The sequence below is a fragment of the Musca vetustissima genome, unplaced genomic scaffold, assembly GCF_032173495.1.
Source record: "Musca vetustissima isolate MV318-11 ecotype Yass unplaced genomic scaffold, APGP_CSIRO_Mvet_v1 utg23116, whole genome shotgun sequence".
Taxonomy (NCBI): domain Eukaryota; kingdom Metazoa; phylum Arthropoda; class Insecta; order Diptera; family Muscidae; genus Musca; species Musca vetustissima.
The window spans coordinates 59010-72043 of NW_026877591.1; the positions used below are offsets into that span (position 1 = coordinate 59010).

Consider the following 13034-nt stretch of genomic DNA (forward strand, 5'->3'; position numbering starts at 1 on the left):
TCTATATAAACATTCTGTAGCTCAATTTTCTTATATAAAACAATTCCAAAGATCCAATCACAGCGTTTTGTCTACAGAAAAAATCCTTTGGGGATTGCTTAGGATCATATTTTTCTATAGAAATACTAATAGAATATTTGTTTATATACCTTTGAAATTATTTTTTCATGATTTTTACAATATCCATTTAAATACCCTCTTCTCCCCTTTCATTTTACAGATAATTGCTGGAAAAATTCATTTCAAAACAACACTACAATAATGGCGACCACATTAGGTCCCCCCAGTAATCACAACAAAATTCACACACACACCGCCAATAAAATCTGGACCATCATCACTGCAACAATCGTCACCAACTCTAATGAATAGCAACAACAGTAACAACAACAAACGTGGTCACATACGTTCCGCCTCATTGGAAAATGCCAATTCGTTGATATCCAAAAATACCCTGGGCCTACCAATGGTTCCATCACACAATTCCGCCACGGGAACACTAAAATCACGTAACGAACAAAAACGCATGCGTAACAAATTCGGCAGTCACAGTAATCTGGATGACTTCGTGCAACAGGGACGCAACAAATTCAACAACATTCGGCAAATGTTTGAACTAACCAAAGGTGGCATGCATAGTAAGACTATGGATGATGCCAACAACAACAACAATAGCAGCAATGAACCCCAGTCAATGCAATCCTTGCCACCAATGATGACAACATCACTAACCTCTATGACATGTTCCCCCACCTCATCCGCCTCAGCATCCACTTCGAATTTAACCTCAGCATCATTAAATCATAATAAATATTCACCAATGATGATGATGACAATGCCAAAACGTTCGGCTGTCACAAGGAAACCTCCCATACCGACACCACCAACCAACGCTGCTAGTCCAGCCGCACAGGCGGGAAAATCGGAAAACGGATGCGGAATTGTTGGTAGTCGTAACAGTATTACGGAAGTTAGTGAACGTTTAAATATTAATGAACAGCAATTGGATGTTGCGACAGCCAACAATAAAATACAACAACAACATCAGCAGCACCAACAGCGACAGATTTTACAAGCTCAACGCACCCAAACCCATACAGCCTTAGTTCATAGTACACAACAACAGCAGCAGCAAGCCCAGCAACAGCATCATGTTCAGGCTCAGCACCTTCATCACCAAACCCAACCGCAGCAGCTCCAACAACCACAACGGAGTGCAAGTGATTTGTCATACATCCAGACCATCGATGAGAATCACGAACAACAGGTTTGTTGGCCTATTCTGTTGTAACTACTCCTACAGTACTTTAAATAGAAATTGAGGTTAGGTTGAGATAGAAAGGCTAAAATATTGTGAAATGCATATATGTAGGTTTTCCACGAAATGAAGGTGAAGCATTTTTATGAACCCCCCTAGCATTAATATTTTTATCAGCCATTCCATCAGGTCGACTATAAAGTCATAAAATCGTCTAGGGACTCGACTCAGTTCTTCTATAGACACTTAGTTCGTCTATAGAGACTTCCATCAGCTTATTTATAGGGACTCCCTCGTCTTTAGAAGCTCGTTCCCGTCCGCTCATCTATGGAGACTCCTTTCAGCTCGTCTGTAAAAAGACTCCCTTCAGCTCGTCTGTAAAGAGACTCCCTTCAGCTCGTCTGTAAAGAGACTCCCTTCAGCTCGTCTGTAAAGAGACTCCCTTCAGCTCGTCTGTAAAGAGACTCCCTTCAGCTCGTCTATAGAGACTCCCTTCAGCTCGTCTATAGAGACTCCCTTCAGCTCGTCTATAGAGACTCCCTTCAGCTCGTCTATAGAGACTTCCTTCAGCTCGCCTATAAAGACTCTCCTCAGAGACCCACTTCCGCTCGTCTATAGAGACTACCTTCAGCTCGTCTATAGAGACTACCTTCAGCTCGTCTATAGAGACTCCCTTCAGCTCATCTATAGAGACTCCCTTCAGCTCGAATATAGACTCTCCTTTAGATCGTCTATTTTCAGCTTCTATATAGGGTCTGCTTTGTGTTCTTTGAAAATCCACGCTTCTTACAGACCCTGGAAAATTATTCTTAAACAATTCCTCGCTTCTTATGGACCCTAAAAAAGGTTTTTTATAGACCCTATAAGAAACTTGGATTCTTATAAAATTCAAGTTCCTTATAGATCCTGAAAAATATCATTCAAAAAATCCACGCTTCTAATAGACCCCGGAAAAAATTCTTTAAAAATCCACGCTTCTTATAGACTCTGGAATATATTCCTTAAAAATCAACGTTTCTTCTAGACCCTGAATAAATATTCCTTAACAAATTCTCGCGTCTTATAGACCCTAAACAGGTTCTTTGAAAAATCCACACTTCTTATAGACCTTGAAAAAATATTATTTAAAAAATCCACTCTTCCTTTGCACCCTGAAAAAAAAATATTTAAAAAATTCACGTTTTTATAGACCCAGAAAAAATATTCCTAAAAACAATATTTTTTAAAAAAGAAAAACCCATCACACATACTCTATTCGAAATCTGAGAAGTGGAATGGTATTTCCGATATACTTCCTTGAAATTGGTTACCCAGGGCTATTACTACAGGGTGTATCCTAAGTCATTAACAGTTAACGTCAAAAACTGCACCACCTATACATCCAGCAACTGGCTTACGTATTTCATAGAGAACACAGCCACAAACCGTATTCAAATTTATATCTTGCCCTAGACACTTGTCTGATAGAATCCGCCCGCTGTCTGTTAGCCTTTGCGTTGGAATATTTCATGGGTGTGTCATTAGAGTTGGGTTGCACTTTACACACAAATGAAACACTTTTGTTTCTCAACTGTCAATAGTCAGCAGATAAAAATGTTTATTAATCACAGCATATGGTGTGGAGCAGTAAAGGGGCCACTTAGGAGGGTGATGGAAATTTGAAAAAATTGAATTTGTCCCGAACTCGTACAATCATATTAACCAGAAATCATTCTTTACATTGTAGATTAGTATTTTTTTTTTAATTTTATCACCCCTTCAAGTAACACCCTTTGCCTTGTGTATATATTTTTTTATATCTATAAATTCTTTTATAATTACCTTCAATATTTTATCAAATATTTTTGGTTTCTCCCCTTCAATTTCTTTTATCATTGATTTGTTTTTAACTTTGTATTATTGTTGTTGTTATTGTTTTTTCTTCTTCTTCTTCTCTTCTCTTTTGTGCCTTTACGTTTAGACTACAAATCTTTTACGCCCGATTGCTTTTAAGCCGATCCCTTTCGAGCCGGACTATACCATTCCCAGTCGTTATTGTGATGTTGTTACGTCGGCTCAGTCAGCAACGGCATCGGTGAATAGTAACAACAACCCCAGTTGTGTCGGTGGTTCGATAAACATGAACAGCAGCAACAGCAACAACAACAACCACGGCAATCACATCACCAATTCAACAACAAATTCTCACCACCATCATCACAATATGATTGTGGGCGATCGTTATGGTTCCACACCATCATTGGCCGCAGTACCCGGTTCTAATATGCGATTTGGAAGTAAGTATTGAAGTGAAATTGTGAATTTTTATAGATTTCTGGTAAATTAAATTTGTTTGGAAATGGAGCATTTAGATATTTTTATGGGTTGTAAAAAGTTTACTTAGAGTATTTAAAAAAAAAAAAAATTTAAAAAAAATATGAACAAAATTTTGATTACAAAATCAAAATTGATTTCATCGAAACTTGTCACAGGTTAGGTTATACTAATTTCAGTATGTTTTGTGCATATCGGCCACATTTTGAGTTCTTGGAGCATCATTTACTTAATATCGGGAGAAAATATATATGGGAGCTCTATCTAAATCTGAACCGAGTTCCACAAAATTTTCGACACTCTAGGTTATATTAACTTCAGTACGTTGTGCACTGTTCATTGTACAAAATACCGTGGCAATTGTGACAAACTTTTGGTCTTTAGTGCACAATTTACATAAAATCTTAAGAAAATATATATAGGAGCTATATCTAAATCTGAACCGATTTTCACGAAACTTGGCACACATCATTCTAGACCTAATTCATTACGCTTTGCAAAATTTCGTGCAAATCGAAAGATATATAGGAACTTTGGTACACCATTTACCTTAAATCGGATGAAGATATATATGGGAGCTATATCTAAATCTGAGCCGATTTTCACGAAACATTACACACATCATTCTAGACCTAATTCATTACGCTGTCCTAAATTTCGTGCAAATCGAAAGATATTAAGGGACTTTGGGGCACCATTTACATTAAATCGGACGAAAATATATATGGGAGCTATATCTAAATCTGAACCGATTTTCACGAAACTTTGCACACATCATTCTAGACCTAATTCATTACGCTTTGCAAAATTTCGTGCAAATCGAAAGATATATAGGAACTTTGGTACACCATTTACCTTAAATCGGATGCAGATATATATGGAGCTATATCTAAATCTGAACCGATTTTCACGAAACTTGGCACACATCATTCTAGACCCAATTCATTACGCTTTGCAAAATTTCGTGCAAATCGAAAGATATATAGGAACTTTGGTACACCATTTACATTAAATCGGATGAAGATATATATGGGAGCTATATCTAAATCTGAACCGATTTTCACGAAACATTACACACATCATTCTAGACCTAATTCATTACGCTATGCCAAATTTCGTGTAAATCGAAAGATATATAGGGACTTTGGTACACAATTAACCTTAAATCGGACGAACATATATATGGGAGCTATATCTAAATCTGAACCGATTTTCAGGAAACTTAACACCCATCATTCTAGACCTAATTCATCACGCTGTGCAAAAATTCGTGCAAATCGAAAGATATATAGGGACTTTGGTACACAATTAACCTTAAATCGGACGAACATATATATGGGAGCTATATCTAAATCTAAACCGATTTTTAGGAAACTTAACACCCTTCATTCTATACATAATTCATTACGCTGTGCCAAAATTTCGTGCAAATCGAAAGATATTAGGGGACTATGGTACACCATTTGCCTTAAATCGGACGAAAATATATATGGGAGCTATATCTAACTCTGGACCGATTTTCAGGAAACTTAACACACATCATTCTACGCCTAATTTATTACGCTGTCGTAAATTTCGTGCAAATCGAAAGATATTAAGGGACTTTGGGGCACCATTTACATTAAATCGGACGAAGATATATATGGGAGCTATATACCTGTACTTTGTTTACAATTTAACATGGACAGACAGACGGACGGACTTGTATAAATCGACTTAAAAAGTGATTCTATGCATATTCTCAAAAGGAACCATGTGTCTATCTCGTTTCCTTTTGCCTGTTACAAACATATGCACAAAGACATAATACCCTGTACCACAGAGTGGTGAAGGATATAAAAATTCAACTCAATTCAAAAACTCTCCTCATAGACCCTGAACAAATGTTCTTAAAACCCCACGCTTTATATAGACCCTGAAAATATATTCCTTAAAAAATCCACGCTTCTTACATGACCTGAAAAAATATTCTTTTAAGAATCCACGCCTTGTATTGATCCCACAAAAATATTCTTTAAAAAATCCACACTTCTTATAGGCCTTAAAAAAATATTCCTTAAAAAAATCCACACCTTGTATTGGTCCCTCAAAATATGTTCTTTAATAAATGCCCACCTTGTGTTGGTCCTTCGAAAAATGTTCTTTAAAAATCTACGCGTCTTATAGACCCTGAAAAATTAATTTAAAAATGTACGCTTCTATAGACAGATTATTTTTCCTTAAGGGAACCCCCCCCATTCTCTATTTTAATTTTTCAAGATTTTCAATGGGCTGCTAAATCAATACCAATGCTTGTTGAGGTTTGTAACTTTGCACATATATATTTGAAGATTTAAAAGAGAAGAAAAATAATTTACAAAAAATTTTTGTTACTGTTTTGTTGTTGTTTTTGGTAATTAAAGAAAAGTCCTTATTTTTGATGGCGGGCATGATAACTCCTCACTGGAACATCGGAATCCGAAAATTCCAACGGTGTTAGAAAGAGTACATGTCATGTCGCTCTAAAATTAAAAAAATGGTGGACCTTTGAAAAAATATTTTTTTGAAAATCGCCGATTTTTTACCAAAAACCAAGTTAAAAAATAAGGAAGATCTTCACCGATTGGCTTTATCCTAGTTCATACGAGAGCTATACACTCCCAGAGAAACGTTGCAAAATTTGGAACCGATTGGAATATTAGTTATCGTGCCCGCCATTCGCAAAAAAATGTTTAGAGAAAAACGCGTTTAAAGTTTGAGAAGCCCTTCAGCCGTCACTTGATGCTGACACAATAAATCGGCTATATCTTCAAGAGTTCTTGAGATTTTCACTTGAAATTTTGTAGGGAAATTCTTTAATCAGTGTAGGTTCGAATTATATCAACAAAAATTTTGACCCCGAGAATGGGGGGGGTCCCCTTAAGTAAACCACGCCTTGTGTTGGTCCCTAAAAATTTCCTTTAAGAAATCTCTCCCCTGAGAACTCATTCCTTAATAACCCCACATGGTTTTTTTGTTGAATAGTGTTCCTTCCAAATAGCAAGCCTTTGTTTTTCGCTTGGAAATCCACTCATTGGGCCATAAGCCAAGCTAATAACCAATGCTGTTTGGCTAATTCGTTTTATTATTTCTTGTGGTTATATTCGGATTAACAATTATTTTATTTGTTTTTAATTTTCCCTCTCTTTTCGGCTCCTTTTGCAGGTACCACCGATCTAAGGCACAGTGGTAATGGTGGCGGCATGACTCTTATGACAGCTGGTGGACTCCATGGTAACTGCAGTGTCGGCGGCAGCGGAGTCATTGTCGGTGGTGGTGGTTATTCAAGCAATAATTATTGCAATAGCCTGATGGCACGTCGTCGCGGTTCCAGATCGTTGAAAATCAACGATAGCATGGAATCTATTCGACATACACCGGACTCGGATATCAACAGTCAAACAGGCACCCTGTAAGTAGTAGTAGCAGATCCCCAAATGCATTCACTGTTGGGTTTAGTTGCAAGGCAGACACGCTCCTAAATGGCAGCAAAAACCTGTCGTCCGGTTATTATTATCTGACACTTCGTGTCTCGTCTCGCCTTGTATCTCTCAGTGTGTTTGTCGATTTCGGGTTTCTATTTTCGAAATTTGGTCAGTCAGTCATTTAGTCATAAATGTTAATTTACTTTTGTTGTTGTAGAAAATCAAATGATAGTGGTGGCAGTGGCCTCAATATGGCCATGACCAGCAACAGCAGTGCCAGCAGCAATACCAACACCATGGCCAGTAGCAGCAGTTGCAGTAGTGCCAGCAGCAGCACCACCAATAAATATCACTCTGATCAATGTGATATGACACCCTCACCTTCGGATTCGGGTATTTCCGATTTGGAGGCCGCGTTAAAGGATCGTGATTCAGAGCTATCGTATCTGCGACAAACCATGGAACACAATGAGAAAGTAATTTTCAAAGTACAAAAGGTTTAAAGATTTACCACCTGAAAATGTTTCAATATTTCGAATAGGCGATATTAATTGGAGTCATTTTTTTGTGTGTTTTTTCACTTTTCATTTAGGATAAGGAGTCGTATTGGGAAAACGAAACAAAACGTTTGAAATTGTATTATGAGGCCCAGCAGCGTGAATATATGTTGAAAATCAAGAAAATGGAACAAATGGTCGCCATGCAACAATTCCAATTCAAGCAGCACAAATTGCGTCACAACGAGCAGACCCAAAAGCTGAGGGAGCAGTTGGCGGAGCTGAAGAGTGAATATGAAATGTTGAAGTGAGTATTGGATAATGTCGAAATTTAAAAAAACAAAGATATTTTGAGGTATATTCTAATTATATATATATAGGAGATTTATGTGTGCGGAACTTTTTTGAGAGCCTAACGGAAGTGCGGAGATTTTATTGAGAATTCAGCAGAATTAAATTTTTAAAGAATAATTTTTGAGGGTCTATAAGAGGCGTGGATTTTTTAAAGAATAATTTTTGAGGGTCTATAAGAGGCGTAGATTTTTTAAAGAATAATTTTTCAGGGTCTATAAGAGGCGTGGATTTTTTAAAGAATAATTTTTGAGGGTCTATAAGAGGCGTGGATTTTTTAAAGAATAATTTTTCAGGGTCTATAAGAGGCGTGGATTTTTTAAAGAATAATTTTTGAGGCTCTATAAGAGGCGTGGATTTTTTAATGAATAATGTTTGAAGCTCTATAAGATGCGAGGATTTTTTAAAGAATCATTTTTGAGGGTCTACGAGAAGCGTGGATTTTTTAAAGAATAATTTTTGAGGGTCTATAAGAGGCGTGGATTTTTAAAGAATAATTTTTGAGGGTCTATAAGAGGCGTGGATTTTTAAAGAATAATTTTTCAGGGTCTATAAGAGGCGTGGATTTTTTAAAGAATAATTTTTGAGGCTCTATAAGAGGCGTGGATTTTTTAAAGAATAATTTTTGAGGCTCTATAAGAGGCGTGGATTTTTTAAAGAATAATGTTTGAAGCTCTATAAGATGCGAGGATTTTTTAAAGAATCATTTTTGAGGGTCTACGAGAATCGTGGATTTTTAAAAGAATAATTTTTGAGGGTCTATAAGAGGCGTGGATTTTTTAAAGAATCATTTTTGAGGGTCTATAAGAGGCGTGGATTTTTTAAAGAATCATTTTTGAGGGTCTATAAGAGGCGTGGATTTTTTAAAGAATCATTTTTGAGGGTCTATAAGAGGCGTGGATTTTTTAAAGAATAATTTTTGAGGGTCTATAAAGGCGTGGAGGCGTGGATTTTTTAAAGAATCATTTTTGAGGGTCTATAAGAGGCGTGGATTTTTTAAAGAATCATTTTTGAGGGTCTATAAGAGGCGTGGATTTTTTAAAGAATCATTTTTGAGGGTCTATAAGAGGCGTGGATTTTTTAAAGAATAATTTTTGAGGGTCTATAAGAGGCATGGATTTTTTAAAGAATAATTTTTGAGGGTCTATAAGAGGCGTGGATTTTTTAAAGAATAATTTTTGAGGGTCTATAAGAGGCATGGATTTTTTAAAGAATAATTTTTGAGGGTCTATAAGAGGCGTGGATTTTTTAAAGAATAATTTTTGAGGGTCTATAAGAGGCGCGGATTTTTTAAAGAATAATTTTTGAGGGTCTATAAGAGGCGTGGATTTTTAAAGAATCATTTTTGAGGGTCTACAAGAAGCGTGGATTTTTTAAAGAATAATTTTTGAGGGTCTACGAGAAGCGTGGATTTTTTAAAGAATAATTTCTGAGGGTCTATAAGATGCGTAGATTTTTTAAAGAATAATTTTTGAGGGTCTACGAGAAGCGTGGATTTTTTAAAGAATAATGTTGAAGCTCTATAAGATGCGAGGATTTTTTAAAGAATCATTTTTGAGGGTCTACGAGAAGCGTGGATTTTTTAAAGAATACTTTTTGAGGGTCTACGAGAAGCGTGGATTTTTTAAAGAATACTTTTTGAGGGTCTACGAGAAGCGTGGAATTTTTAAAGAATACTTTTTGAGGGTCTACGAGAAGCGTGGATTTTTTAAAGAATACTTTTTGAGGGTCTACGAGAAGCGTGGATTTTTTAAAGAATACTTTTTGAGGGTCTACGAGAAGCGTGGATTTTTTAAAGAATACTTTTTGAGGGTCTACGAGAAGCGTGGATTTTTTAAAGAATACTTTTTGAGGGTCTACGAGAAGCGTGGATTTTTTAAAGAATACTTTTTGAGGGTCTACGAGAAGCGTGGATTTTTTAAAGAATACTTTTTGAGGGTCTATAAGAGGCGTGTATTTTTTAAAGAATACTTTTTGAGGGTCTACGAGAAGCGTGGATTTTTTAAAGAATACTTTTTGAGGGTCTACGAGAAGCGTGGAATTTTTAAAGAATACTTTTTGAGGGTCTACGAGAAGCGTGGATTTTTTAAAGAATACTTTTTGAGGGTCTACGAGAAGCGTGGATTTTTTAAAGAATACTTTTTGAGGGTCTACGAGAAGCGTGGATTTTTTAAAGAATACTTTTTGAGGGTCTACGAGAAGCGTGGATTTTTTAAAGAATACTTTTTGAGGGTCTACGAGAAGCGTGGATTTTTTAAAGAATACTTTTTGAGGGTCTACGAGAAGCGTGGATTTTTTAAAGAATACTTTTTGAGGGTCTACGAGAAGCGTGGATTTTTTAAAGAATACTTTTTGAGTCTGGATTTTTTAAATAATAATTGTTGAGGGTCTTAAAGAGTCGCGGGCTGGATTTTTTAAAGAATAATTTCTGAGAGTCTATTTTTAATGAATAATTTTTGAGGACCTGTAGGAAGCGTAGAATTTTTAAAGAATAATTTTTGAGGGTCTATAAGATTTTTATACCCGTCACCACACTGAGGTACAGGGTGTTATGTCTTTGTGCATAGGCTTGTAACAGGCAAAAAGAAACGAGATAGGCACATGGTTCCTTGTGAGAATATGCATAGAATCACTTTCTGAGTCGATTTATGCATGTCCGTCCGTCCGTCCGTCCGTCTGTTGGTGTTAAATTGTAAACAAAGTGCAGGTCGCATTTTTAATCCGATTTGGATGAAATTTGGCACAGCTCATTTGATTGGCCCAAGGACGAACCCTATTGAAATTGGGAAAACTCGGTTCAGATTTAGATATAGCTCCCATATATATTTTCGTCCCATTTAAGTTAAATGGTGAACCAAAAACGCTATATATCTGTCTATTTGCACGAAATTTGGTATAACGTACTGAATTGAGCATAAAATGATGTTTGCTAAGTTTCATGAAAATCGATATATATATATATATATATATAAATAGCTTCGTCCGATTTCATGTAAATGGTGCACCAAAAACTATTTGGCGTAACGCACTGAATCGAGCCTAGAATGATGTCTGCCAAGTTTCGTGAAAATCGGTTCAGTTTTAGATATATCTCCCTATGTAGTCTCGCCCGATTTAAGTTAAAAGGGGCACCAAAGTCCCTATATATCTTTCGATTTACACGAAATTTGGTATAGAGTACTGAATTAGGTCTAGAATGATGTATGCTAATTTTCGTGAAAATCGGTTCAGATTTAGATATAGCTCCCGTATATAATTTCGTCCGATTTAAGGTAAAAGGGGCACCAAAGTCCCTATATATCTTTCGAATTGCACGAAATTTGGCATCGAGTACTGTATTAGGTCCAGAATGATGTGTGCTAAGTTTCGTGAAAATCGGTTCAGATTTAGATATAGCTCCCATACATAGTTTTGTCCGATTTTATATAAATGGTGCACCAAAGTCCCTACATATCTTTCGATTTGCACGAAATTTTGTATAGTGCACTGAATTAAGTCTAGAATGATGTGTGTCAATTTTCGATGAAATCGGGTCAGAGTTAGATATAGCTCCCATATATATTTTCGTCCGATTTAAGGTAAATGGGGATACAAAGTTCCTATACTCAATTAGGTCTAGAATGATGTGTGCTATGTTTCGTGCAAATCGGTTCTGATTTACATATAGCTCCTATATAAACTTTCGTCCGATTTTAAATAAATGGTGCACTAAATACCCAAAGCTAGACCGATTGGCACAACGTACTGAAATTAATATAAATTAATCTCTGGCAAGTTTCCTTGAAATCGGTACAGATTTAGATATAGCATAGCTCCATATATAATTTCGACCTATTCATGTTGATTGGACATCAAATTATCAATGGGTGCCAAATAGCGTGTGTAAAGTTTGCTTTAAGGCGACGTCTGTAGAAGGGTATCATATAGTCGGCCCAGTCCGACTTCACTACTTTCCTTACTGTTTTTTATAAAAACGGCATATAAACAGTTTTTTGTATATCTCTTGCAGGACCAACAACATAAGCATAAAGAATTCCGAAAGAAATCTAAAGGATCGCTCGGCTTACATCGAGGAGCAATATGAAGAAAGTCAAAATACTGTGGCCAGACTCAAGGCCCAGTTGGAGGAGAGTGAATGGAAAGTGTGTGAGAAAAACGGAGAAATAGCTTTACTCAAAACCCAACTCAAAGAGGCAACGGTGAGTCCATCAACGATTTTTCTTTTAAAATCCGTAGTTAATTTCCAAATACCTAAAATTTTTTCAGAACGAATTAACTCTCAAAGAACACGCTATAGTCCATCTGAAACATGAAAATACCAATGCCGAAACACAAATTTACCAAAGTCTACAAGAGAACCAGAAAATCACACAACAACAAATGCAGGAGGTAGAACAAAATGCCCAATCGCAAAAAGAAACCCAGACGGAATTGAAGCAGCTCAATAAAATCATCATTCTCAAGGATCAAGTCATATTGGCATTGACCAATGAATTGGCCAAGTTGCGCAAGGAGCTATCCGATTTGGCAATTTTTCATGAATATGGTGAAGAACCATCGGGTAAATATACACGACTGAAGCAGCAGCTAGACAATCTGACAGATATTTGCAATAAGACCCGCAAACACACCCAGCAACGTATTGAAAATCATAAAAACGAAGAGAAACAAGATCATCAGCCAGAAGCAACGGAAAAAGTTATTGATGACACTAATTTGGAGGTTATCATTAATTGTTTGAAAATCTCTCCGCCTCAGCTGGATGAGGAGAATGGGGAGGAGAAGGGCGATGCGAATTATCATGAACGTGAACTGAATAAACTCAATTGTGAGTTGCGTTTGGCAAAAATGTCTTCGGATATACAGAATTTTGTGTATGGTTCACAGAATCTACCCGACATTGCTTTGAATACCAAACTTTCAACGAAGTTGGCCAATTGTCCGCTCGAAGAGGCCACCTTGGATACTCTCATCGAAGAATCGGCCAGTTATGCTGAAGAAATTGCCAAATTACGAAAACAATTGGATGTGGTGCGTGTCAATTTCGAACAGGAGAAACGTCAGTGGTCAGCCGAAAAGGAAAAGGTACTGCAGTATCAAAAACAGCTGCAAAGCCACTACATTAGTATGTATCAGAAGTTACGGAATCTGGAGAAAACCAATGAGGTTTAG

General features: G+C 36.6%; 1 protein-coding gene across 1 annotated transcript; it reads left to right on the forward strand.

Moving 5' to 3' along the window:
- Window positions 1-309: 309 nt before the first annotated feature.
- LOC133322208 (myb-like protein P) lies at window positions 310-13034 on the forward strand. Its single transcript, XM_061531245.1, has 8 exons — window positions 310-1267; window positions 3219-3352; window positions 3455-3534; window positions 6755-7001; window positions 7232-7511; window positions 7607-7818; window positions 11872-12061; window positions 12129-13034. Exons 1-8 carry the CDS (start codon window positions 365-367, stop codon window positions 13032-13034), a joined length of 2952 nt encoding a protein of 983 aa, XP_061387229.1. The 5' UTR covers window positions 310-364.